Source organism: Astyanax mexicanus, chromosome 4 (assembly GCF_023375975.1).
Source record: "Astyanax mexicanus isolate ESR-SI-001 chromosome 4, AstMex3_surface, whole genome shotgun sequence".
NCBI classification, from domain to species: Eukaryota; Metazoa; Chordata; class Actinopteri; order Characiformes; family Acestrorhamphidae; genus Astyanax; species Astyanax mexicanus.
In genome coordinates, this window is record NC_064411.1 from 26,045,132 (window position 1) to 26,072,432 (window position 27,301).

The 27,301-nt window shown below is 36.3% G+C and overlaps 2 protein-coding genes across 9 annotated transcripts in view; both read right to left on the reverse strand.

Annotated features, from left to right (window-relative positions):
- On the reverse strand, positions 1-27,167 carry LOC103041422 (zinc finger protein 239). 2 transcript variants are annotated; one of them, XM_049476798.1, is made up of 2 exons: positions 26,343-27,167; positions 1-1,490 (listed from the first exon to the last, which is right to left on the reverse strand). In XM_049476798.1, exon 2 carries the CDS (start codon positions 1,345-1,347, stop codon positions 400-402), a length of 948 nt encoding a protein of 315 aa, XP_049332755.1. In that variant the 5' UTR covers positions 1,348-1,490; positions 26,343-27,167; the 3' UTR covers positions 1-399. The 2 variants fall into 2 exon arrangements, with proteins under 2 accessions (XP_049332755.1, XP_022535053.2); XM_022679332.2 differs by lacking the exon at positions 26,343-27,167 and adding an exon at positions 8,566-8,692.
- Positions 12,733-27,301, reverse strand: part of LOC103041110 (zinc finger protein 239) — a 217,613-nt gene continuing 203,044 nt past the window's right edge. For 2 of the 7 annotated variants that reach the window (XM_049476789.1, XM_049476790.1), the window contains one exon: positions 12,733-16,946. In XM_049476789.1, the coding sequence (XP_049332746.1) occupies positions 15,749-16,822 (1,074 nt within the window). In that variant the 5' untranslated portion in view covers positions 16,823-16,946 and the 3' untranslated portion in view covers positions 12,733-15,748. Of the gene's footprint in view, positions 16,950-18,206; positions 18,419-22,061; positions 23,814-27,301 lie in introns of those variants that run through there. The other 5 variants (XM_049476787.1, XM_049476786.1, XM_049476791.1 and 2 more) reach the window with 4 other exon arrangements.

Here is a 27,301-nt window from a genome sequence, read left to right on the forward strand (position 1 = left end):
CACTTGCTATTTCACACTTTTATTATAAAAAGAAATTGTATATATTCCAAGAGATCATACGAGCATGTCACAGAGAGATTGATTTTTCAAAGTTCATACACACTCTTCAGACTGAGCTCAGTACATGTTCATTCTTAGTTTTTCCCAAAACAGCAAAAGAGTCTTGATAACAGTCTTCCGCAAAACATCTATACCCCCTGCTAAACAATCACCTTAAAACAATCTCCAAGGCCTTGTGTAACTATAACACAGCTAAAGAGATGACATATTAATCCACAAGCATATACATTTTCTTCTTTAATGTTTTGGAATACTACTCCCACAGTCTGATCAGTATTACGCGTTCTCACTGTGTGAATGCGCTGGTTTTATTTTTAAATAAATCAGTGTAGTAAAACATTACAGTTTTTCTCCTGTGTGAATATTCTGATGTATTTTGAGATTACTCTGTGTAGTAAAACTCTTTCCACAGTGTGAGCATTGATATGGTTTCTCTCCTGTGTGAATAAGCAGGTGTCTTTTGAGAGAACTCTGTATATTAAAGCTGCTCCCACAGACTGAGCAGTGATACAGTTTCTCTCCTGTGTGAATGCGCTGGTGAATTATAAGATTACTCTGTGTAGTAAAACTCTTTCCACATTCTGAGCAGTGATATGGTTTTTCTCCTGTGTGAATGCGCAGGTGTATTATGAGATTACTCTGTGTAGTAAAACTCCTTCCACATTCTGAGCAGTAATACGGTTTCTCCCCGGTGTGAATGCGCTGGTGTCTTTTGAGAGAACTCTGTATATTAAAACTGCTCCCACAGTCTGAGCAGTGATATGGTTTCTCTCCTGTGTGAATGCGCTGGTGTCTTTTAAAATCACCCTGTTGAGTAAAACCGCTCCCACATTCTGAGCAGTGATACGGTTTCTCTCCTGTGTGAATGCGCTGGTGCCTTTTGAGGTTTTCCAGTTGAGTAAAACTTTTCCCACAGTCTGCGCAGTGATACGGTTTCTCTCCTGTGTGAATTTGCTGGTGTAGTTTGAGAGAGCCCAGTCTATTAAAACTGCTCCCACAGTCTGAGCAGTGATACGGTTTCTCTCCTGTGTGAATGCGCTGGTGTATTTTGAGAGAACTCTGTTGAGTAAAACTGCTCCCACAGTCTGAACAGTGATACGGTTTCTCTCCTGTGTGAATGCGCTGGTGTCTTTTGAGATCACTCTGTGTAGTAAAACTGCTCCCACAGTCTGAGCAGTAAAGCAGTTTCTCTTCGGTGTGAATGCGTTGGTGTTGTTTGAGATCACTCTCTGTAGTAAAACTGCTCTCAGAGTGATGAAATTTCTCCTTGACTTGACTTGGCTTCATATTTCTGTGAGAAGTACCAAACAACTTTCGCGGGTACTGGAGATTCTTCTGGATGCCTTGTGTTTCACCTCTTGCAGCAGTTTAACATTGATCTTTGTGAAAACTCCTGATTGTTTGAAGTGATCAGTTTCAGAAGAAGATTTCTGGAAAAGACAAATTTTTTTTTTTACTAAATTAAAGCTTGTTAACTGTAGAGAATTATCTAAATCAGTTACGCTATATGGGCAACACTTCTGTAACACAATAAAAGCTCCTATACTTGTATCCCACTCTAAATCCATTATAATATTGAGGTTGTAGCTCCTTCTGCATTAAGCTGCTGCTGCAAAATAAATGTAGTGGAAATATATGTAGTGAAAAAACTCTGCAGCTGACCTATACTCTATATACTGCGGTACGACTGCTTTACTAGCTCACTTTAAACTAAGTACTATATATACTACTATCTACATCATATTTAACTATTTTTCCATAACCTGTAAATATATTATACTGCTCCAACACCTAAAATTTCCCTCTAGAGTCAATAAGGCCATATCTTATTTTATAAATATTTTTGATTATTGGAGTAAATTTCTACCAGCCTAACAGTTTCACACAATTTGATTTGTATTTGATTATTTTGTTACAGTTTTCTTAATGAAGGTAAATTATTAGAATTTAATGATTCACAATCTTATTAGTTTTTCTATATTTCAGTTTGAATAAGCTGTATTCTGACCTGGAGCAAAAAAACTCTAAAATGACAGCTAAGATATTTCCACAATATAAAACATTTTTCTTTCACAATAAATTATAAAAGTTAAGTTAAATTATAAAACCAAAGATAATGATTCTAATTGAAGCTTTATTAATGTAAGTGTTTATAAATTCCTGACAACAATTCATTATTTTCCACCACGTTATCTTCAGGCTAACAGTGATACACATTCCTTCCTGTCCAGGTTAGAAGTTACTGAAGTAAAGAGTTTTTTTTTTTGTATGTGTAGATCAAATATAATCCCTCAAATATAAAACACTAATAAATATCTGTTGGGAAATATGAATGTGTGCTTTTTAACTAGAAAAACTGCAGCAGCTCCACCGTCTATGGTTTAACTGCATTCATTCTCTCTACACCTGCATATTCAGAGCAGCAGCTCCAAGTCCTGCTGTAGTTTTACAGAAGATAACGTTCCCACAACTTCATTACCTCTTAATAAATGTTACTGAAGCCTGATAAACTAGCTCAACAAGAGGATTCTCGCTTTTAGTAATTATACGTTAACTGAAACTTAGCTACTTAACAAAATAATATCTTCTCAGAGTTTACCATTCCACCTTAAAAAACTGCTGCTAACAAATTAGCATTTTACCTCAGCTTTCTGCTCCACCTTAAAAGCGGCAGCAGTTCCCCAAACGCTTCTTATTAGTTGTTCTGAAAATGTAGCTACACGTTTAGTAAATAAAAGGACTGTATATTTTAGTAAGGGCATTACCAGAGCCATAGAGAGAGAAAGTTGCGTCAACTCTGTTCACTCCAATGGACCAGTTTTTTACAGCAATGGTGGACCGTGGAGCCTGTCAATAGTTCCCGGAAGTTAGCAGCAAATACTATCAGCACAGTGAAGCTGGAGCAGGATACTAATTATTAATTATTTTTTAATTAATTAAATCTCATTTTAAATATTTATTGAACATTTTAAGCAATTATTTCTTTATTCATTTATTTATATGATATTGTTACAAATAACACTCCATAATTTTTTTTAACAACAGCAGCTAGCTTGGGGGAAAAATAGGAACAGGAAATTAAATCATCAGGAAAAGGAAGTAAGGATAACACTGATATATATATAATGAACTCTGATATATATATAATGAAAGCTGATATATATAATGAACTCTGATATATATATAATAAACTCTGATATATATATAATGAAAGCTGATATATATATATATATATAATGAACGCTGATATATATATATAATAAACTCTGATATATATATAATAAACTCTGATATATATATAATGAAAGTGATATAATGAAAGCGATATATATATAATGAACGCCGGAGCTTTTTTGCCACCTTCGCCCCCTGACACTTTAAAGCCAGTCCGAGGCCGGTCGCGCCGCTCCTCCGTGGAAAGAATGAGCGGCGCTGCCTGCCGGTGGTCGGCCTCCCCTACGCGAGGAGCTGCGGCCGGCTGAACCACAACGCCACCTTCAGTCTCTCAGGCTGACTGTGCGGACCACCCGTTTACCTCTTAAAGGGTCTTAACAGCTTTCATTATATATATATATCAGCTTTCATTATATATATATCAGAGTTCATTATATATATATCACTTTCATTATATATATATATATATATATATATATATATATATATATATATATCACTTTCATTATATATATATATATATATCAGAGTTCATTATATATATATCGCTTTTATTATATATATATCAGCGTTCATTATATATATATCAGCTTTCATTATATATATATATCAGCTTTTATTATATATATATCAGAGTTCATTATATATATATATATATATCGCTTTCATTATATATATATCACTTTCATTATATATATATATATATCAGAGTTCATTATATATATCGGCTTTCATTATATATATATAGCTTTTATTATATATATATCAGAGTTCATTATATATATATATATCGGCTTTCATTATATATATATATCGGCTTTCATTATATATATATATATCGGCTTTCACTATATATATATCGCTTTCATTATATATATATCGGCTTTCATTATATATATATCGGCTTTCATTATATATATATATATATCGCTTTCATTATATATATATATCGGCTTTCATTATATATATATCGGCTTTCATTATATATATATCGCTTTCATTATATATATATCGGCTTTCTATATATATATATATATATATATATATCGCTTTCATTATATATATATCGGCTTTCATTATATATATATATCGGCTTTCATTATATATATATATCGGCTTTCATTATATATATATCGGCTTTCATTATATATATATCGGCTTTCATTATATATATATCGGCTTTCATTATATATATATCGCTTTCATTATATATATATCGCTTTCATTATATATATATCGGCTTTCATTATATATATATATATCGGCTTTCATTATATATATATCGGCTTTCATTATATATTTCCTGTTTGGCTTGCCATAATATACAGTGCCCTCCATAATTATTGGCACCCCTGGTTAAGATGTGTTCTTTAGCTTCTCATAAATTGAGTTTTGTTCAAAATAATATAGGACCACGATGGAAAAAAAGAGTAAAATACAACCTTTAACTCAAGTGAATTTATTCAGTAGGATAAAAATCCCACATTAAGAAATAATTATTTAACATCAAATCATGTGTGCCACAATTATTAGCACCCCTGATGTTAATACTTTGTACAACCCCCTTTTGCCAACAAAACAGCACCTAATCTTCTCCTGTAATGTTTCACAAGATGGGAGAATACAGAAAGAGGGATCTTTGACCATTCCTCTTTGCACATTCTCTCTAAATCATCCAACGACCTGGGTCCTCTCCTCTGCACTCTCCTCTTCAGCTCACCCCACAGGTTTTCAATGGGGTTGAGGTCTGGGGACTGAGATGGCCATGGGAGGAGCTTGATTCTGTGTGCGGTGAACCATTTCTGTGTAGATTTGGCCACATGTTTAGGGTCATTATCTTGCTGAAAGACCCAGTGACGACCCATCTTCAGCTTTCGGGCAGAAGCCACCAGATTTTGTTTTAAAATGTCCTGGTATTTTAGAGCATTCATGATGCCATGCACCCTAACAAGGTTCCCAGGGCCTTTGGAAGAGAAACAGGCCCACAGCATCACTGATCCCCCCCCCCGTATTTCACAGTGGGCATGAGGTGCTTTTCTGCATACTCAGCTCTTGTGTTACGCCAGACCCACTTAGAGCATTTGTTGCCAAAAAGCTATATCTTTGTTTCATCTGACCAAAGCACACGGTCCCAGTTGAAGTCATAGTACCGCTTAGCAAACTCCAAACGTTTGCGTTTATGATTGTGAGTGAGAAATGGTTTCTTCCGTGCATGCCTCCCAAACAGCTTGTTGGCATGTAGATAGCGCCTGATGGTTGTTTTGGAGACTTTGTGACCCCAAGAAGCTACCATTTGTTGCAATTCTGTAACAGTGAGCTTTGGAGAACTTTTTATTTCTCTTATCATCCTCCTCACTGTGCGTGGTGGCAAAATAAACTTGCGTCCTCGTCCAGGCTTGTTTACCACTGTTCCAGTTGTTTTAAACTTCTTAATAATTCCTCTGACAGTAGATATGGACAGGTGTAGGCGAGTAGCGATTTTCTTGTAGCCATTGCCTGACTTGTGAAGGTCAACACACATCTGCCTCACTTGAATGGTATGTTCCTTTGTCTTTCCCATGTTGAAGATAAATGGCCTCTGTGTCACGTCATATTTATACCCCAGGGAAACAGGAAGTTGTGAATTACTAATTAAATGTTCCTACATACTCTGATCAACTTCGTAAACTACTGTAGAAGTGACAGAAATACTTTTATTAAATTTATTTCCTAAGAATTGTTAGGGGTGCCAATAATTGTGGAACAGGTGATTTTATGAAGAATAATTATTTCTTAGTCAGGGATTTTATTTCCCCCTTAAAATTTACTTGAGTTAAAGGTTGGACTTTACTTTATTTTCCCATCGTGGTCCTATATTATTTTGAACAAAACTCAATTTATGAGAAGCTAAAGAACACATCTTAACCAGGGGTGCCAATAATTATGGAGGGCACTGTATATATATATATATATATATATATATATCCAGATAGATCATGCTAAACTAACTAATTAAATATATTATATATCCAGATAGACCATGCTAACCTAAGTAAGTAAACATCTTATATATCTTATATATATTTTATATCAATATCTTATATATCCAGATATACCATGCTAAACTAATTAAATATCTTAATATCTTATATATCCAGGTAGACCATGCTAACCTAACTAGCTAGGTAAATAAAGCTTAACTCTATTTATTTCAGAAAGAACTTTAAACACTAACAAGATATAAATGCTTAGTAAATACAGACTACTGTGGAAACTAAGTACTAAGTAGTACTGCAGAATTTAGCTAAATGATAGCTACCTATTGCTCAGGTAGCTAACACTAACTAGCTATCATACTGTTTGTCTAAGTAACTACTAATTTAACAGAGATATGATTTAAGGTGATATGACCAATATTTATTTTATTATATATGTTTGATTAAGGATATAGGCTATATTGTCAACAGTAGGGAAAAACACTTTTTTTAATAATAGTGCATCTCAAAAGAAATGTTTAATATTGTTTAATTAACAGTCATCTTTTGTATTAATTATGCTTACAGTGACACATCTAACAATTTATATTTTAAGTTATAAATTAAATATTTTAGGGATTTATTATTTCTGTTTTTTTCATGAGCTTTTAGAAAAGTAAAACAAAAACAGTTTTGGGATATGTCTCTTTATATGTAGTGATTATACAATTTTACTGATTTTTTTTTAATTAAACTATGATAGAAAAAAAATTATTATATTCAGGTTTTCTGAGATGCACTAGTAATAGTGTGCCAAAAATAAACCCAATAAATATAAGTGTATTGTTTGTTTTATATACATATAAAATAAGTAAATAATGAATACAAAATATAACAACAATAATCTTTCTTGTCTTCATTTTCTTAAACAGGATATTTAAAATAATAAAAAAATAATAATAATAATAATAATAATAATAATAATAATAAAAAATGTAGGTAATGTTTCCAAAATGTTTAATTGTATTCATGTATTAAATGCAATCGTGTCTCAATTTTCTTATTCTCTTCCTGCTTTTGTATTCCCCAGGGTTCATTCTTCCGAACTACATAAGTACTACACAAGTAAACCCCATTTTATGTAATCTGTGCTGATTCTTTGGTTTATTTACATGTGCAATGTACTATTTTCCTTTAGTTGATTTACATGTGTTCTGTACTTTGTTTTTCTGTATGTAGCCTCTCTATATTCTGATATCAGTCTTTAAAGTTATATATCATCTCATGTTTGTTGTAAAAATAATAAAGCTGTTGCAAATAATGTGGTTCCTCTTTCTTAATCCAAATAATTCTGCATGAAATATTCAAGTGGTGACTTAAAAATATTTATCTTTGTATCCTTTGATTAAATTATTTTTGCAGTAAACTCTTAATATCTGCAAGCCACAACTTCTCCATCTTCTTTTGAACCTAAAATTTTACTTGTAGCGACTGCATTTGCACAGTGTTATAAAATTAATATTAATTAACATACAAATTTAGCCTATAAAAAGTCTCTTATGGATTACAATATTGGATTCACACAGAATAACATAAGCCTTAAATAAGTCAATATATGGTCACAATAATCCTCAATGAATTATCTATGTATAATGAAATTGTTTATTATTCAACATTAAATCATTTTATGTACAATTTCACTAAAATATTAAAATGAATATTAGGAAACTGGATTCTAAAAATATGATATAATGTCGTAAATCAATAGGCAGCACTTTTTCCTAAATTTCCTTCGGGATAAATAAAGTATGTATGTATGTATGTATGTATGTATGTATGTATGTATGTATGTATGTATCTATCTATCTATCTATCTATCTATCTATCTATCACTGTGCTCTTTATAATCACCCTTGTGTGTTTCTTAATAGTGTTTATTAATAATCCCATGAGTATGAACAGATTCAGTAACACTGCATAACAGCAGCTCCTCACAATCCTGGTTAAGAACTGAAAAGTGGGGAATTAAGACTTCAGACTAAGATTAGATTATACTTAAACAATGGTAACTGGGTGATTTCTATGAGAGAGACAGCAGTATCTTCACCAAGCAGCTGCAGAACTGCAGCTCACCTAGGACTCAGCCTCGACCCTGGAGAGCAGCTATATGTCTATATGCTGATTAAAAGGTGAACTGGATCCATGTGGGTCACAGACAGACTGCTGACCAGAGCTAACTAGGAAAAGATCATCAACCGGATCCTGGATGAAGCTGCGTCTGTGCTGTTTAAATGCTGCAGCTTTTGATGTTGATGTGTTTCTGTGGGTCTAGGAGTAAATGTAGAACAGCGTGTTGAAGAGAGGAACTTCTCCATACCTTCTGTAGTTCAGCTGATCCTGTTCCTGCAGCGGTGTGGGAGAACAAAGCTCCAAAAACACTCCAGCTGTAGACCCCCGAAGATCAGCTACAGCCGGGTTATGGAGAGCCCGCCCACTCCCTGTCTCCTCCGGTATATCAGAAAATACCTGCTGAACGCTAGAGGGAGCCCGCGAGTGAGTCCTCAATGAATGGAGGTGAATGGAGCTAAATAGCTAAAAACTCTCGTTTAAAATAGTGTCTAACGACTTGTCTGGGATTTTCCTTTAATTTTACAAAGTGGATCAAAGTTTTTTATTAAAACAGGCAAAATATTTTATCAGTATATTTCCATTTTTCTACAGCAAGCGGGTTTTAGGCAGTAAAGACTCTAGCATTTCTGCTACTGTGAGCTGAGTGGATAGTGATCCTGTAGTAACAGCCAGAGCACATTTTAAAGATTTATAACTGGAGTTTAAAAGCTTTAATGATGCGTTTGGTACTAAAAATTATATTGTTCTGTTTTGAGAAAATACTGAAATAGTTACTGTAAAGATTATTAAACATTTATTTTAAACTATGATTAACTCAATTTCTCCATATGAGCTCGTTCATTCTGAACTCACTCGGGAGCCTGCTTTACTGTCCAAAAACCTGGAAGACATTCTGAAGTGGGTCTTCTCTTCTCTAGAGACTCTCTGGCTCTGCTCCGGAAATACAACTAGCTGTCAAAATAAAAGTCCTGCTACGCTGTGATACTTCCATGTTTACACGTTTTTCTGTAGCTTTCGAGCATTTCTAATAGCAGAATTAAATTCTTAAAACTATTTGTTCAACTTGTACATCATTTAGACACTTGTGCTCATCGCAGAAGACATTTCTAAATCAGTTCTTACAAACAGCAAATTATTAAATATGTTCCTGCAGATGATACTGTAAAACTGTCTGTTGTTTCCCTAATGATCAATGTTTTCAGTCCTCTAGATCACACTGTATTATACTACACTCTGCTAAACTGTCATACCCCACCAGAACATCTAGGCAGTAGTTCACTGCTTAAGTCTTTCCATTCAGATTAGTTTATCCAGTTCTCAAGATCTGTAAAGCAGATTTATACATTTTTGTGTAAATATCTCCTAAACTGAAAATTAGTTATCAGGTGCATCATTTACTTTTACTATTGATGGGAAGTGTGCTGGCATGTTCTAGAAGAAATAAGGCCCACGTGTTATCAATAATTTTCTAACAATGAGCTAAAACAGAGTTTACTGATACACGACAACCTGACTAAGCTTTCTGACAGCCTTGTTCATAATGTGAACAAGGCTGTTAGTGACTAAGGGACTCTTTATTCTGATGGCTCTAAAACATTCACTGATAAAAATATGTACCTTTGGGGCATAAGCCTGTGCCTATGATTTAGAGTGAGGTGTGGAACTTTGCTGCTTATCCATTGTGTTGAGCTGTTTATACAAAATGTTTTTAGAGATATACTGTATTCACTGTTGTGCGAATGTTAATGATGATTTTAGAAATTCAATAAAGTGATAGAACAGGGTTTGCATTTCCCAAAACAGTTTATACAAGCAGCACCACACAATGAATGATCAGCTAATGCCCACACCTCACTCTAAATCCTTATTTCATGTCCCAAAGCAACATATTTATATCAGTGAATGTGTCATCACAATAAAAAGTTCTTTAGTGTTAAAATGCTTAGCCATGCGGTTATGTAACAGTATACTCTGTGAGAATTTACTCAATGCTACTGTTTTGATGTCAGATTGAAAATTATTTTAAAATGCTGCACTTTTTCATGTCAGTCAGTTTCAGCAGTACACATTTAGACATTGCTGTTTATAAGAGCTTGGTTCCAGTAAATTATGATTATACCATTATGATTTAACTGTTGTACAGTAATTTATTGACAGACCATGTTGTTGTACCACATAAAAAAAAAAACAGACAAAATTATCAGTACAGGCTGTATCGTCAGACTGAAGCCAGCCTCATCCAGGTTTATCAGTTTGTGAGATGGTTTGCTTCATTCCAGTTCCATTATGTGTTACATTCCAGACAACATGACTTTTATGAACTACATTCATTATTTTTCTGGACAAGATACAATTATGTATACATATCAGATATTTGTGCACAGATCACTTACTGTATACCATTATACACCGATCAAGCATAACATTATGACCACCTTCTTGTTTTTACATCTATTATCCATTTCTTTAGTTTCACTAAAGATTTAGGACACTTTATAGTTCTATAATATAGTTTTTAAACACTTATTGTCCTCCACTCTATTAGACACTCCTACTTATCTGCTCCACCTTGTAGGTAAAGTCAGAGACTGAAACGTATTGTTTGTGTTGGTTATCCTCTAGTCATTCATCAGTGCTCACAAAATGATGTGTTTTTAAAAACTCCAGCAGCCCTGCTGTGTGTCATCCACCAGCATAGCACACACTAACACCTCATACACCACCAACCTGCTGATCAGTGTCAGTGCAGTACTGAGAATAATGACCCACCACCCAAATAATAAAGCTGTTCTATGGTGGTCTATCCTGTGGGGTTTCTTCCCATTAAGGAACAGGGTATTAGGATGGATGGTAGAACGAGAATCGTAACCAGATAAACAGATACAGGACAAAAAAGTGTCCTACTTGATCAGTGGAGCTGAAAAAACGGATGAGATACAAGGAGGTGATCATAATAATATGCTTGATTTGTGTACAATGCACTGTTTTTTGAAAAGTACTGTTAGTGTGTGCAGGTTTTACCAGTAGCTCCTTCACTTACATTTGCCTTTAATATATTATATGGTAAAGTGGTTTCATTATCATCTGTTTTTTTTTAGCACCCTGTCCATGGTTGAGATGCTGACTGACTGGATGTATTCAAAAAATGGTGCCTCCCCCTGCTGTGGTGTAAAATATAAAAAGATGTATAGTTTATGTTACAGTAAGCATACAGTATTATAGAACAGAGTACATTGGTAAATTACACAGCTGTTCTCTCCATGAAATGGAGAATAAGTCACTGTAAGGCCATGATTGATAAGATAGTCCACAGCTGTGAGCCTTGTTTTATCTGGAACATTCTCAGAAAAGTCCTTTCATCAAAAGTCATAGTTTACCTGAGATTTAATCCACATCTCAGGAGATGATTACCAGAAAAGTCTAATATAAATGTATAATGTTTTACAAGCTCTTAGTTCTGCAGAGTAACGTATGATATATTGTGATCTGCATGACAGAAGTAGAAGCAGAAAATAGTACAATGATGTGCAGGTTGATAGCTTTGAGAAATGCTCCAAAGCAACCAAGAAACACTGTAAAATACAACCCCAAATAAAAAAAATATAATGTAATCATATAATATAATCAAACACTTAAAATAGATTGCTCTTTTTGTAATACACCTATAGTACCTTGCAAAAGTATTGAAATTTTCAACCTTTTGCCACATTTCAGGCTTCAAACATATGAAATTGTATTTTTTGTGAAGAATCAACAACAAGTGAGACACAATCGTGAATTGGAACAAAATTTATTGGATATTTAAAACTTTTTTTAGAAATAAAAAACTGAAAAGTGTTAATTGTGTTAATACTTTGTAGCGCCACCATTTGCTGCAATTCCAGCTGCATGTCGCTCATGGGGTAACTATGATGCTGACACCACTATGTTTGACAGTAGGGATGTTGTGTTCAGGGCGATGAGCTGTGTTGCTTTTACGCCAAACATAAAGATTTGCATTGTGGCCAAAAAGTTTGAGATGGTTTCATCTGACCAGAGCACTTTCTTCCACATGTTTTGTGTGTCTCCCAGGTGGCTTGTGACTTTAAACTACTTTTTTGGATATCTTTAAGAAATGGCTTTCTTCTTGCCACTCTTCTATAAAGGCCAGATTTGTGCAGTGTACGACTGACTGTTGTCTTATGGACAGAGTCTCCCAAAGCTGTAGATCTCTGCAGTTCATCCAGAGTGATCATAGCTGCATCTCTGATCAGTCTTCTCCTTGTTTGAGCTGAAAGTTTAGAGGGACGGCCAGGTCTTGGTAGATTTGCAGTGGTCTGATACTCCTTCCATTTCAATATGATCGCTTGTACAGTGCTCCTTGAGATGTTTAAAGCTTGGGAAATCTTTTTGTATCCAAATCCGGCTTTAAAACTTAAACTTCTCTACAACAGTATCTTGGACTTGCCTGGTGTGTTCCTTGGTCTTTATGATGCTCTCTGCGCTTTAAACAGAACTCTGAGACTATAACAGAGCAGGTGCACTTATACAGAGACTTTATTACACACAGGTGGAGTTTGCTGCACTGAAAGTAAAGGGGCCGAAAAATATTATACGCCCCACTTTTCAGTTTTTTATTTCTAAAAAAATGTTTAAAATATCCAATAGATTTAGTTAAATAAAGTAAGTTTCAATAATATTCTATTTTTTTGAGATGCATGTGTATATTGTCTTGTTAGAAATGCATGGACATCTCTGGACTAATCACAACTGTGGATGTCTACGACACGTAGTTTCATTTCTGGAGAGGTGCGCATAGGGCTATGGTGTAGGGTCCGCCCACAGTATGTACAGGTGTATGTCGTAGGTTTGAAGCAGAAGTATGAATTGACCATTGACACAAATATTTTGATTTAACCATACTGGTCCAAGTGCTGATTGTTTGGGGGGATATTAAATGTACCGAATGTTATTTTAGTGTCTGTGTGTATCCCGTGTGTGATTGACACTACACAGCAGTGTTTCTAACAGCACTTCAGGTTTAGACTGCACTGCGGCACTACCCTACCCTGCCGCCCTGTGTTACCCAGAAAAGATCAGAGCTTTGGGAGCAAGAGAAGACGAATGCCGGCCTTACACCCAATGATTTTCAAACGATTTCACAGTCGCAGACATATTTCCAGAGTTGGTCGGGATAAAATCACGAGAGTCTGGCTGGAGTCAAGCTGCAGTCTAGTCGCAATCGCGCCATCTCGATCGTTCAGTGTAAGGTGGTTCCGACTGAAAGTTTTAGTCAGTCAGGTTTGTGTCTTCGCGCTCCAATAAAATCAACCGTGTTTAATATTTTTGCAAGTCTTGACACTGGGCTTGCGCAAATAGTGACATGAACAACATCAACAATCAATAGGAGAGCTATTGGAAGAGGCAAGAATATATTTCACGTGACTTTTTACAAACGATTAAAAAAAAGAACACATTTTGCAGTTAATATGCCATATATGTTTCTTATTTTAATATGTACAGTGTCTAAACACAGGTAGCACTTTAAAGTCATTATATTTAAAGTTATTTTATTTTGCACTATTTTGTCTTTTTGTGCAGTGTTATTTTTAATACGTACAAGTTTAATAAAAACACATTTTGCAGGAATGATGTTCTTTATTGCATTAATTCTTTCTGAAAGGCAAATGTACTGCAGTAAAACTGTGATTTTTTGCTAAACAAGGTTGTAACAAAAAAAGTGGGTTATGAAGCTTATAGGTAGAGTTGAACACAAAATGTATTCTATTAAAAATATTAAGAACTAACTGTGGCAGAAAAATAATACACTGTTGATGAGGACAAAAGTTGTGAGTCTCTTATAAATCACAGTATTGATATACACATTATTAACTTAATATGTAATATGTATTGTATTTAAATTCCACCAGAAGCATGATGGGAAATAATCTCAGAAAAAATATAGCTGTAGTCTTGCAGTTAGTAATCACCAGTCTTTGCAAAAGCTTAGCCTGTGACTATTCTGTGAGTAAAAAGTAAAAAAACATGCATCTTCAGTGTGACACGAAAAGAAATCACTGCATTTAACTCACACAGTCTCAGTCAATCACTCACCTCATTCACCACGTAGCCTGTCACTCACCTCGTCCACAGTGTCTGCCTCATTGTGTAAAGCTAAACATCTAGCTAGCTAGATAGCTCGTCATTGAACAATTTGTCTATAATAGGTTTGAAACTAAGGGCAATTTAAGAAAACTTAATGAAAAATAAAATCAAACAAAAAAAACCTGCTAAAAAACTGCTAATGCTAAAATTTAACAAGGCAAAAGAGAAGTGACTTTTGAGAAGTGACTGCCTATTTCAAAGGCAACATACTTTGTTCATTTGTTCATGAGTTTATTAGTAGTTCTAACATATTTAGGGTGTTTTTACAATTTTCTTGTCAACTCCCACAAAGTTATTCATTTACAGCTTCAAAAACATGCATTATGCTAATTAGGCAATGAAGTCATTTTGCGACGTGTAGGACAGCCAGTTGCTACTTTTCTTACTGAAGAGTTGGCAACACTACTGCACTACTGTATGAAATCACAAAATCTAAATTACATTTAGTAATATAGAAATTTACATTTGTTTGGCTCTTTTTCTCGACAAACAAAAGCTCAGAAACTGTTCCAATCACCCGTAATTCAGCGTAAAGTTATGAAAAAAGTTTTTGAAAAAATGAGGATATAAGGAATACAGATACAGAAATAAAAAGTTGGCTTTCAGTAACAGAATAAACTGCTGGTACAGTTTGTTGAAGTTAAAGGCACAAGGCTGATAAACAAATTTCAACCAGTCTCCAGATTGCTGTAAGTACAGGTAGCGTAAAGCATTCTGAGTAACTATGTATAAGTACATGCTTTCCCGAAAGCTCAGAAACATGAAGCACATAGATAATATGTCTTGGGGAAACCTGGCGTCTAAATTCAGGAGGAGATAGAGCTTTATCATGAAACCAAAACTACCCAAGAGGTCTGAAATTACCTTTCACCCACGGGGACTGAAATTCTTCCTTCTGGGAAGATGGCAGTGACTCTGCTCAAGGGATCCTCTGAAACCCAACAATAATTTTGTGGCTCATGCACACACTATTTATTTCACACTTTTTATAATATAAAGAAATTGTATATATTCCAAGTGATGATATAAGCATGTCACAGACAGATTGATGCTTCATAGGTTATACATTATCTTCAGACTGAGCTCAGTACATGTTCATTTTCAGTTCTTCCCAAAACAGCAAAAGAGTCTTGATAACAGCCTTCAGCAAAACATCTATATCCCCTGCTAAACAATAATCTTCAAAGAATCTCCAAGAGCGTGTGTTGTAACACAGCAAAAGACATGACCTATTAGTAGATTACAGATTATTATAGCATAACCCACAAGCATATACATTTTCTTATTTAATGTTTTGGAATACCTAAAACTGTTCCTACAGTCTGAGCAGTGTTACACTTTCTTCCTGTGTTGCGCTGGTGTCTTTTGAGATTTCCCAGTAGAGTAAAACTGCTCCCACAGTCTGAGCAGTGATACAGTTTCTCTCCTGTGTGAATGCGCTGGTGTCTTTTGAGAGCACCCAGTAGAGTAAAACTCTCCCCACAGTCTGAGCAGTGATACGGTTTCTCTCCTGTGTGAATGCGCTGGTGTCTTTTGAGATTTTCAATTTGATTAAAACTCTTCCCACAGTCTGAGCAGTGATACGGTTTCTCTCCTGTGTGAATGCGCTGGTGTATTTTAAAAGAACTCACTCTATTAAAACTGCTCCCACAGTCTGAGCAGCAGTACGGTTTTTCTCCTCTGTGAAATTGCTGGTGTAGTTTGAGAGAATTCAGTCTATTAAAACTCTTCACACAGTCTGAGCAGTGATACGGTTTCTCTCCTGTGTGAATGAGCTGATGTCTTTTGAGATGACTCTGTGTAGTAAAACTGCTCCCGCACTCTGAGCAGTAATACGGTTTCTCACCTGTGTGAATGCGCTGGTGTATTTTTAAAGAACTCAGTCTATTAAAACTGCTACCACACTCTGAACAGTGATACGGTTTCTCTCCTGTGTGAATGCGCTGATGTAGTTTGAAAGAACTCAGTCTATTAAAACTGCTACCACACTCTGAACAGTGATACGGTTTCTCTCCTGTGTGAATGTGCTGGTGTAGTTTGAGATGACTCATTCTATTAAAACTGCTCCCACAGTCTGAGCAGTGATATGGTTTTTCTCCAGTGTGAATGCGCTGGTGTTTTTTGAGATCACTCTGTGTAGTAAAACTGCTCCCACAGTCTGAGCAGTGATAAGGTTTTTCTCCTGTGTGAATGCGCTGGTGTTTTTTGAGATCACCCAGTTGAATAAAACACTTCCCACAGTCTGAGCAGTGATGTGGTTTCTCTCTGGTGTGAATGTGTTGGTGAATTTTGAGATCACTCTCTGGAGTAAAACCCTTCCCAGAGTGGTGAAATTTCTCCTTGACTGGACTTGGCTTCATTTTTGTGAGAGAGTTGTGTGAACAACTTTTGCAGGTACTGGAGATTCTTCTGGAAGCCCTGTGCTTCAATAGGCATTATAATAGGAAGTTGTAGCTCCTTCTGCAGCAGGCTGTCAGCAGGCTGCTACTGCAAAATAAATGTAGTGGAAAATATATGTAGTGAAAAAACTCTGCAACTGACCTATACTGTATGTATTGTTGTACGACTACTTAACTATCTCACTTTAAACTATATTATTATACTTTTAATCTACATTATAATTAACACATTGTTCCATAAACTGTAAATATATTATACTGCTCCAACACCTAAAATTTCCCTCTGGAGTCAATATAGGCGTATTTTTTATTTTCTAAATATCTTTGTCTGTAATTTATTGATTTTGTTAATTTTCTTAATGAAGGTCTATTATTAGAATTTAAAGATTCACATTTTTATTTTATAATTTTTTTTCTTTACTTCAGTCTGAATGAGCTGTATTCTGACCTGAAGCAAAACAGCTAAAATGACAGAAAAGCTATTTCCACAATATAAAACCTTTTTCATTCACAATAAATTATAAAAGTTTCTACACATATAAACCAAAGATTTTAATCCAAATCAAAACTTATTTAACATGAGTTTTTATAAATTTCTGACAACAATTTATTATTTTCCACCACGTTATCTTCAGGCTAACAGTGATGCACACTCCTTTCTGTCCACATTAGAAGTTACTGGAGTAAAGACTAGTTTATTTTGTATTAGATCAAAATATCTCAAATATAAAACATTAATAAATATCTGTTTGGAAATAAGAATATTTTGTGCTTTTTAACCAGAAAAAACTGCTAACAATTTACCGTTTTCGCAGCATTTACCGTTCCACCTTAAAAACGACAACACTTAAATTCATAATAACAACAACAACAATAATAATAATAATAATTTAATATAATATAATTTAATATAATAAATTATATGAACAGTTTCAGTAACACTGCATAACAGCAGCTCCTCTCAATCCTGGTTAAGAACTGAAACGTGGGGAATTAAGACTTCAGACTAAGATTAGATTATACTTAAACAATGGTAACTGGGTGATTTCTATGAGAGAGACAGCAGAATCTTCACCAAGCAGCTGCAGAACTGCAGCTCACCTAGGACTCAGCCTCGACCCTGGAGAGCAGCTATATGTCTATATGCTGATTAAAAGGTGAACTGGATCCATGTGGGTCACAGACAGACTGCTGACCAGAGCTAACTAGGAGAAGATCATCAACCGGATCCTGGATGAAGCTGCGTCTGTGCTGTTTAAATGCTGCAGCTTTTGATGTTGATGTGTTTCTGTGGGTCTAGGAGTAAATGTAGAACAGCGTGTTGAAGAGAGGAACTTCTCCATACCTTCTGTAGTTCAGCTGATCCTGTTCCTGCAGCGGTGTGGGAGAACAAAGCTCCAAAAACACTCCAGCTGTAGACCCCCGAAGATCAGCTACAGCCGGGTTATGGAGAGCCCGCCCACTCCCTGTCTCCCCCGGTATATCAGAAAATACCTGCTGAACGCTAGAGGGAGCCCGCGAGTGAGTCCTCAATGAATGGAGGTGAATGGAGCTAAATAGCTAAAAACTCTCATTTAAAATAGAGTCTAACGACTTGTCTGGGATTTTCCTTTAATTTTATAAAGTAGATCAAAGTTCTTTACTAAAACAGTAAAGAAATGTTACCAGTATATTTCCATTTTTCTACAGCAAGCGGGTTTTAGGCAGTAAAGACTCTAGCATTTCTGCTACTGTGAGCTGAGTGGATAGTGATCCTGTAGTAACAGCCAGAGCACATTTTAAAGATTTATAACTGGAGTTTAAAAGCTTTAATGATGCGTTTGGTACTAAAATGATATTGTTCTGTGTTGAGAAAATACTCAAATAGCTAATGTAAAGATTATTAAACATTTATTTTAAACTATGATTTACTCAGTTTCTCCATATGATCTCGTTCATTCTGAACTCACTCGGGAGCCTGCTTTACTGTCTAATAAACCTGTTAGACATTCTGAAATGGGTAGTCTCCTCTATAGAGACTCTCTGGCTCTGCTCCGGAAATTCAACTAGCTGTCAACATAAAAGTCCTACTACGCTGTGATACTTCCATGTTTACACGTTTTTCTGTAGCTTTGGAGCATTTCTCATAGCAGAATTGAATTTCTTAAAACTATTTGTTCAACTTGTACATCATCTAGACACTTGTGCTCAACACAGAAGCCATTGTCAATGTTTTCTGTCCTGTAGATCACACTGTATTATACTTTACTCTGCTGAACTGTCTCTTACTCCAAAAATCTAGTTCACTGCTCAAGTATTTACATTTAGATTAGTTTAACCAGTTCTCAAGATCTGTAAAGCAGAATTTATACATTTGTGTTACACATTTCTGTGTAAAATATCTCCTAAACTGTAGATAAGTTATTAGGTGCATCATTTACTTTTACTATTGATGGGAAGTGTGCTGGCATGTTCCAGATGAAATAAGGGTCACATATTATTAATAATTTCCTTACAATGAGTTAAAACAGAGTTTAACTGACTGATACTTGACAACCTGACTTGTTGGTAATCAGTGACAAAGAGGCTCTTTTTTTCTGATGGCTCTAACACGTTCACTGATAAAACAAATATGTATTTTTGGGGCATAAGCATAGGATTTAGAGTGAGGTGTGGACATTTGCTGCTCATCCATTGTGTTAAGATGTATGTTTTTAGAGAAATACAGTATTCATTGTTGTGCAAAAGTTTATGATGATTTGAGAAATTCACCAAAGTGACAGAGACAAACTATAATACATTTAAGATCAAATTGCAGTTTTTCTCAGTCACTTTTTGATGCATTTCTTAAATCAGAATTCATATTTGCATCACAGGGTGGGCATTTCCCAAAACAGCTTGTACAAGCAGCACCACACAATGGATGATTAGCTTTGCTAAGGCCCACAGAACACTAAATCCCACAGTACACTAAATCCCACAGGATGATGCAATTAAATAGCCTTATGGCCATCTGTTGTAACAAAAAGCAAATGTGCTTCTTTTGAGTTTTCCAATGGCAGAATGGATGCTAGCTTGTAAAGTGGATAGCAAAGCTATATTAAGGTAAAGATATGGCAAGCTCTCTTACTAAAAATCTGCTGGGTTAATTTTGCTTAGTCACTTTTGCATTCATCCAGTCCAATCTTTGTTTCAGATTTTATTAAAATACACTGCTCAAAAAATACAGGGAACACTTAAACAACAATGTAACTCCGAGTCAACCACACATTTGTGAAATCAACCTGTCCAGTTAGGAAGCAACACTGATTGTGAATTCATTTCACCTGCTGTTGTGCAAATTGAACAGACAGCAGGTAGAGATGAGAGGCAATTAGCAACAACTAACAACAATTAGCAACAATTAACAACCCCTATAAAGGAGTGAGAGGTAGCATGAGGCGGTGTCTATAGCCCACAGCTTATCTAGGATGGCACATCAATGCGAGCTGTGGCAAAAGGGTTTGCTGTGTCTGTCAGCACAGTGTCCAGAGCATGGAGCAGATTTGTGGTGGAAAATAAAGATTAGTGACAGAACAAACACGAACAATCTGAGTCTGGATCAAGTGAGTAGCAATTATTTAATTGGAGAAAAGACAGAATACATTTCAAAGCATGTGTTCAAGTCTCTCCCCCTGTACCGCCAACATCTCAGGGTATTTGAACCTTTTTAGGTCCCCTCAGGCCATTGCCTTACATGGTAAAAAAGCATTGCCTTATATGGTAAAAAAGTCCACATATCCTGGTATATTACCTGGCCAGTCTTGACCAGTCCGTCGGTGCATTCCTACAGCCTGGGGCGAGGGTGAAGCTTACACTTTAGTGACACATAGCTTCCAGAACCTTCCAGTACACTGGTCAGTAACTTGTGCCACGTATGTTTTATGGTTGATGCCTCAGGGATGTGATCGTGTGGTCACCTGTCCTGCACGCCCATGTGAGCCACGTACGCACATTCTAATCTCTGCAGCTTGTCAGTATCTTCAGTCAAAATTACGTTCATGATTTAGGAATAATTTACCCTCCTTATTGATTATGAATCACCTTTAATAAATAAATTTCCATCACAATACCAGGAGACATGAAGGGGGCCTTAGGAGGGCGACAATGCCGCAGCAGGACCGCTACCTTGTTCTTTTTGGAAGGAGGAACAGGAGGAGCAGTGCAAGAGCCTTGCAAAATTACCTCAAGCAGGCCACTTATATCAATGAGGGTGGTATGAGGGCCCAACATCCACAAGTGGGGCTTGCGCTTAAGCCTATGCAGGACTGGCATTTGCCAGAGAACACCAAGATTGGCAGATTCGCCATTGGCGACCTGTGCTCTTCACGAATGAGAGCAGGTGACAAACGTGGGTCTGAAGATGCTGTGCAGAACATTCTGCTGCCTGCAACGTCCTCCAGCATAACCGTTTTTTGGCAGTGGGTCAGTAACAGTTTCAGAAGGCATTTGTTTGGCGAGCCACACAGACCTCCATGTGCTCGCCAAAGGTACCCTGACTGCCATTAGGGACGAGATCCTCAGACTCATTGTGAGATCATATGCTGGTGCAGTGGGCCCTGGGTTCCTTCTGATGCAGGACAATGCTAGGCCTCATGTGGCTGAAGTGTGACAGCAGTTTCTGCATGATAAAGGAAATTATGCTACAGACGGACCTACCCGTTCCCCAGACCTGAATCTGGGACATCATGTCTTGACTGATGCTTTAATCCAGGTCTGGGAGGAGATTCCTCAGGGGAACATCATCATTTATATTTTTTTGAATTTTCACTGAAGTTAAAACAGCCTGTCATTTGATTTTCCACTTTGATTTTGAGTATGATTCCAAACCCAGACCTCCATTGGATAATAATTTTGATTTACAGTGATATTTTTATTTTTTTTGTTCTCAATGCATTCCACTATGTAATAAATAAAAAATTTCAATTGGAATATTCTATTAATTGAGATCTAGGATGTGTTATTTTAGTGTTACCTTTATTTTTTTGAGCAGTGTACATATGGTGAATAAAGGGTAATTGAGACATAAAAATAATGGGACAGTTTAACTATTTAAGGTGTATTTTTGTGAAAAACCCTGCAAACCATAGCTGTGAAATCAGAAAATCTAAATTATCTTTAGTAATACAGGAATTGATATTTGTTTGGCTATTTTTCTCAATAAACAAAAGCTCAGAAACTGTTCCAATCACCCGTAATTCACTATATATTTATTTAAAAAAAAAAGAATGAAAATATGAGGAATACAGATACAGAAATAAAATGGTGGCTTTCAGTAACAGAATACACTGCTGGTACAATTTGTTGAAGTAAAAGACACAAGGCTAACAACCCAATTTTAACCCGTCTCCAGTCGGGTTAAAATTAGTTTATACTATATATAAATTATCTTCTCAAAAAAAACTGAAACTTGAAGCATAGAGACACATTCTGGCATCTAAATTCGGGGAGAGACAGAGCTTTATCATGAAACCAAAATAACTCCATGAGGTCAGATGTCATCCTTCACCCTGGAATAGTGCTTACACACACACTGATTGCAGTCATCTATACAGTTTATATACAGTAATGCAAAACCGAAAACGTAGAGCATTCCATACATACACAGTTATTTGTTTACACCATTCTGAAAGGCTCCAATCAGACCAACTGGTGCTGAAGCTGTCAAAAAACTCTTGTTGCCAGTGACTCTGCTCAATAAAGAATTTCTATTTATTCCAAGAGATGGTACGAGCATGTCACAGACAGACACAGTACATGTTTATTCTCAGTTCTTCCCAAAACAGCAAGTCTTGATAACAGCCTTCAGCAGAACATATATAATCCCTGCTAAACAATATTCCTCAAACAACCTCCAAAACAGTGTATAATTGTGTACATATTAGAAGATCATAGATAGCTTAGCGTATACATTTTCTTATTTAATGTTTTGAAATACCTTCCCACAGTCTCAGCAGTAATACAGTTTCTATCCTGTGTGAATTCGCTGGTGTCTTTTGAGATGACTTTGTGTAGTAAAACTGCTCCCACAGTCCGAGCAGTGATACGGTTTCTCTCCGGTGTGAATGCGCTGGTGTATTTTAAGATGACTTTGTGTAGTGAAACTGCTTCCACACTCTGAGCAGTGATACGGTTTCTCCCCGGTGTGAACGCGCTGGTGTTTGTTGAGATCACCCAGTTGATTAAAACTCTTTCCACATTCTGAGCAGTAATACGGTTTCTCTCCGGTGTGAATGCGCTGATGTAGTTGGAGAGAACTCAGTCTATTAAAACTGCTCCCACACTCTGAGCAGTGATGGGGTTTCTCTCCTGTGTGAATAAGCTGGTGTCTTTTGAGATGACTCAGTCTATTAAAACTGCTCCCACAGTCTGAACAGTGATACGGTTTTTCTCCTGTGTGAATGCGCTGGTGTCTTTTGAGATCACCGAGTTGAATAAAATTCTTAGCACAGTCTAAACAGGAATACTGTTTCTCTCCTGTGTGAATGCGCTGGTGTCTTTTGAGATCACCCAGTTGATTACAGCTCTTCCCACAGTCTAAGCACTGATACGGTTTCTCTCCGGTGTGAATGCGCTGGTGTCTTTTGAGATTTTCCAGTTGATTAAATCTCTTTCCACAGTCTGTGCAGTGATACGGTTTCTCTCCGGTGTGAATGCGCTCGTGTCTTTTGAGATTGTCCAGTTGGTTAAAACGTTTCCCACAGTCTGAGCACTGATACGATTTCTCTCCAGCATGAATGTGCTGGTGTATTTTGAGATCACTCTCTGTAGTAAAACTGGTCCCAGAGTGGTGAAATTCCTCCTTACCCGGACTTGGCTTCATTTTTCTGTGAGACGTAGCAAACAACTTTTGCAGGTACTGGAGATTCTTCTGGATGTCTTCTTGCAGCAGATCAACATTGTATGTAATAATCAGTTTCAAAAGATGAAATTCCTGTAAAAGACAAAAAAAATTGTGTAATTAAATTAAAGGTGGTCGATTAACTGCAGACAGTTCTCTATATCAATTGCGCTATATGGGCAAAACTACTAAGACAATTTTTTATTAGTTTTTCTATATTTTGGTATGAATGAGCTGTTTTCTGACCTGAAGCACAAAAAGATAAAACAGAAATAGCTATGAAATCTTTTTCATTCACAATAAATTACAAAAGTTTCTACACATATAAACCAAAGATCATAATTCAAATTGAAGCTTAATTAACATAAGTTTTGATAAATTCCTGACGTTTAATTTTTTTCCACCACGTTATCTTTAGGCTAATGCTGGCCTTTTTAGAGCCGGGATAAAATCACGAGTGTCTGGCTAGAGTCAAGCTGCAGTCGAGTCGCGGTCGCGTCATCTTGATCGTTCAGTGTAAGGTGGTTACAATTGAAAGTTTTAGTCAGTCGGGTTCGCGTCCTGGTGCTCCGATAAAATCAACCGTGTTTAATATTATCGCAAGTCTTGAGACTCTGCTCGCGCAAATAGTGACGTGAACAATGACAACAACCAATAGGAGAGCTATGGGAAGAGGCAAGACTATATTTCACGTGACTGTTCACTTACAAAGATTTTTAAAAAAAGAACACATTTTGCAGTTAATAGGTCTTATTGGTTCTTACTTTAAACACAGGTAACACTTTAAAAGTCATTATATTTATAGTTATTTTATTTTGCACTACTTTGTCTTATAGTGCAGTGTTGTTTATAATGTTTAATAAATACACATTTTGCAAGAATGATGTTCTTTATTTAATTCTAACTAAAACAAAAGCAAATGTATAGCGGCGAAGCTGTGATTCTTTGCTATACATGTTTGGAGGGGGGAAAAGAAGCTTATAGTCAGAGCTGAACACAAAATGTATTCTATTTAAAAATATCCCTCGAAAATAAAAACATTTATAAATATCTGTTGGGAAATATGAATGTTTCTGTGGAGCTCCACTATCTATGATTTAAATGTTTTCGTTCTCTCTACATCTGCAGATTCAAAGCAGCAGCTCCTGCTGTAGTTTTACAGAAGATTACGTTCACACAACTTCATTACCTCATAATAAATGTTACTTAACAAGTTACCATTTTCTCAGCGTTTACCATTCCCCCTTAAATACGGCTGCTACCAAGTTACCATTTCCTCAGCGTTTAATGTTCTACCTTAAAAAAGGATGCTAACAAGTTACCATGTTCTCAGTGTTTACTGTTCCACCTTAAAAACTGCAGCACCTACATTCAGGATGATAATAACAATAATAAAAAGTCACCCTTTTGTGTTTCTTAAGTAAGCAATAATACACTGAGTGCTATAACATGTCATATTGGCACTGCTGTGATGCGGTATGCCAATATGACACATTATAGCACGAACCTCGAGTGTATTATTGCGATTATACCACAGTTCCATTACTGCTGTTTATTAAAAGTGTAAACATCTGACCTGCGAGGTTGTTTGAACTATAATAAACGGAAATTAAAAAAAATATATAAATAAAACGCTTCTCTGGCGAACTTTAGTTTACACGCCTCCCCTATCTCTTTGTCCTGTTCGGCGTGACTACTTTTCTCCCGTTCATGGGCTCCCTATCTCCTCATGAGGCCTTTTTTCCTGGCTGTGTCCCAATTCACTAGCTGGGGCAATGGTAGTTTATTGGACCGCAGTCTTGACGGCGCAGGTTCGATCCCACATGAGGAGCGGTGTGTTTATTTATTTATTTTTTCCTTTCTTCTTGGGTTTACCTGCTTCCTTTTCCAAAAACAGATTTTTTTTGTGGCCCACCACTAATTGGCTTGAAAAATGTCTGGCCCACGGCCAAAACTAACTGCCGACCCCTGTGCCTATGGGATCTAGCACCTCCCAGTGTTGTATAATTACATCACATTTGGTTTGTAAGTGCTGCATCGTTGCTAGGTTACCTGTATGTGGCAGAGTAATACATCAAGAGCTTTGATTACAGTGCATTATCGGCTGATAATGGCACTCATAAAAAGCCACTCAGCCAATTATATTGCAAGGTCGGAAGTAACTGTGATATAATAGAGTTTATTAAAAATAATCCCATCTGTATGAACAGATTCAGTAACACTCCTCTCAAACTCCTCTCAATCCTGGCTAAGAACTGAAAAGTGGGGAATTAAGACTTCAGACTAAGATTAGATTATACTTAAACAATGGTAACTGGGTGATTTCTATGAGAGAGACAGCAGTATCTTCACCAAGCAGCTGCAGAACTGCAGCCCACCTAGGACTCAGCCTCGACCCTGGAGAGCAGCTATATGTCTATATGCTGATTAAAAGGTGAACTGGATCCATGTGGGTCACAGACAGACTGCTGACCAGAGCTAACTAGGAGAAGATCATCAACCGGATCCTGGATGAAGCTGCGTCTGTGCTGTTTAAATGCTGCAGCTTTTGATGTTGATGTGTTTCTGTGGGTCTAGGAGTAAATGTAGAACAGCGTGTTGAAGAGAGGAACTTCTCCATACCTTCTGTAGTTCAGCTGATCCTGTTCCTGCAGCGGTGTGGGAGAACAAAGCTCCAAAAACACTCCAGCTGTAGACCCCCGAAGATCAGCTACAGCCGGGTTATGGAGAGCCCGCCCACTCCCTGTCTCCCCCGGTATATCAGAAAATACCTGCTGAACGCTAGAGGGAGCCCGCGAGTGAGTCCTCAATGAATGGAGGTGAATGGAGCTAAACAGCTAAAAACTAGTAAAAAATAGTGTCTAACGACTTGTCTGGGATTTTACTTTTATTTTATAAAGTAGATCAAAGTTCTTCAGTAAAACAGGGTAGAAATGTTACCAGTATATTTTATTTTTCTACAGCAAGCGGGTTTTAGGCAGTAAAGGCTCTAGCATTTCTGCTACTGTGAGCTCAGTGGATGGTGATCCTGTAGTAACAGTCAGAGCACATTTTAAAGATTTATAACTGGAGTTTAAAAGCTATAATGAAGCGTTTGGTACTAAAATGTGATATTGTATATAATAAATAATACTTAATAAATTAATTACTGTAAAGATTATTAAACATTTATTTTAAACTATGATTTACTCAATTTCTCCATATGATCTCGTTCATTCTGAACTCACTTGGGAGCCTGCTTTACTGTCTAATAAACCTGGAAGACATACTAAAGTGGGTCTTCTTCTCTCTGGAGACTCTCTGGCTGTGCTCCGGAAATCCAACTAGCTGTCAACATAAAAGTCCTGCTACGCTGTAGTAATGGGAAGATGATACCTTAAGGAATGTATCGACACACTAAACAAACTGTGTTGACACTGTGTTGGTCACTCAATAGTAACCCCTGCAGTAGTTATAACATCATTGCAGATAAACATAATGAAAATAACTTGGAAAAGCATCCTGAAAACACATCAACTTGTGAAATATTTAATCGACATTTGTTTGCTAAAAAAATATTATCTTATCAATTTTAAATGTAA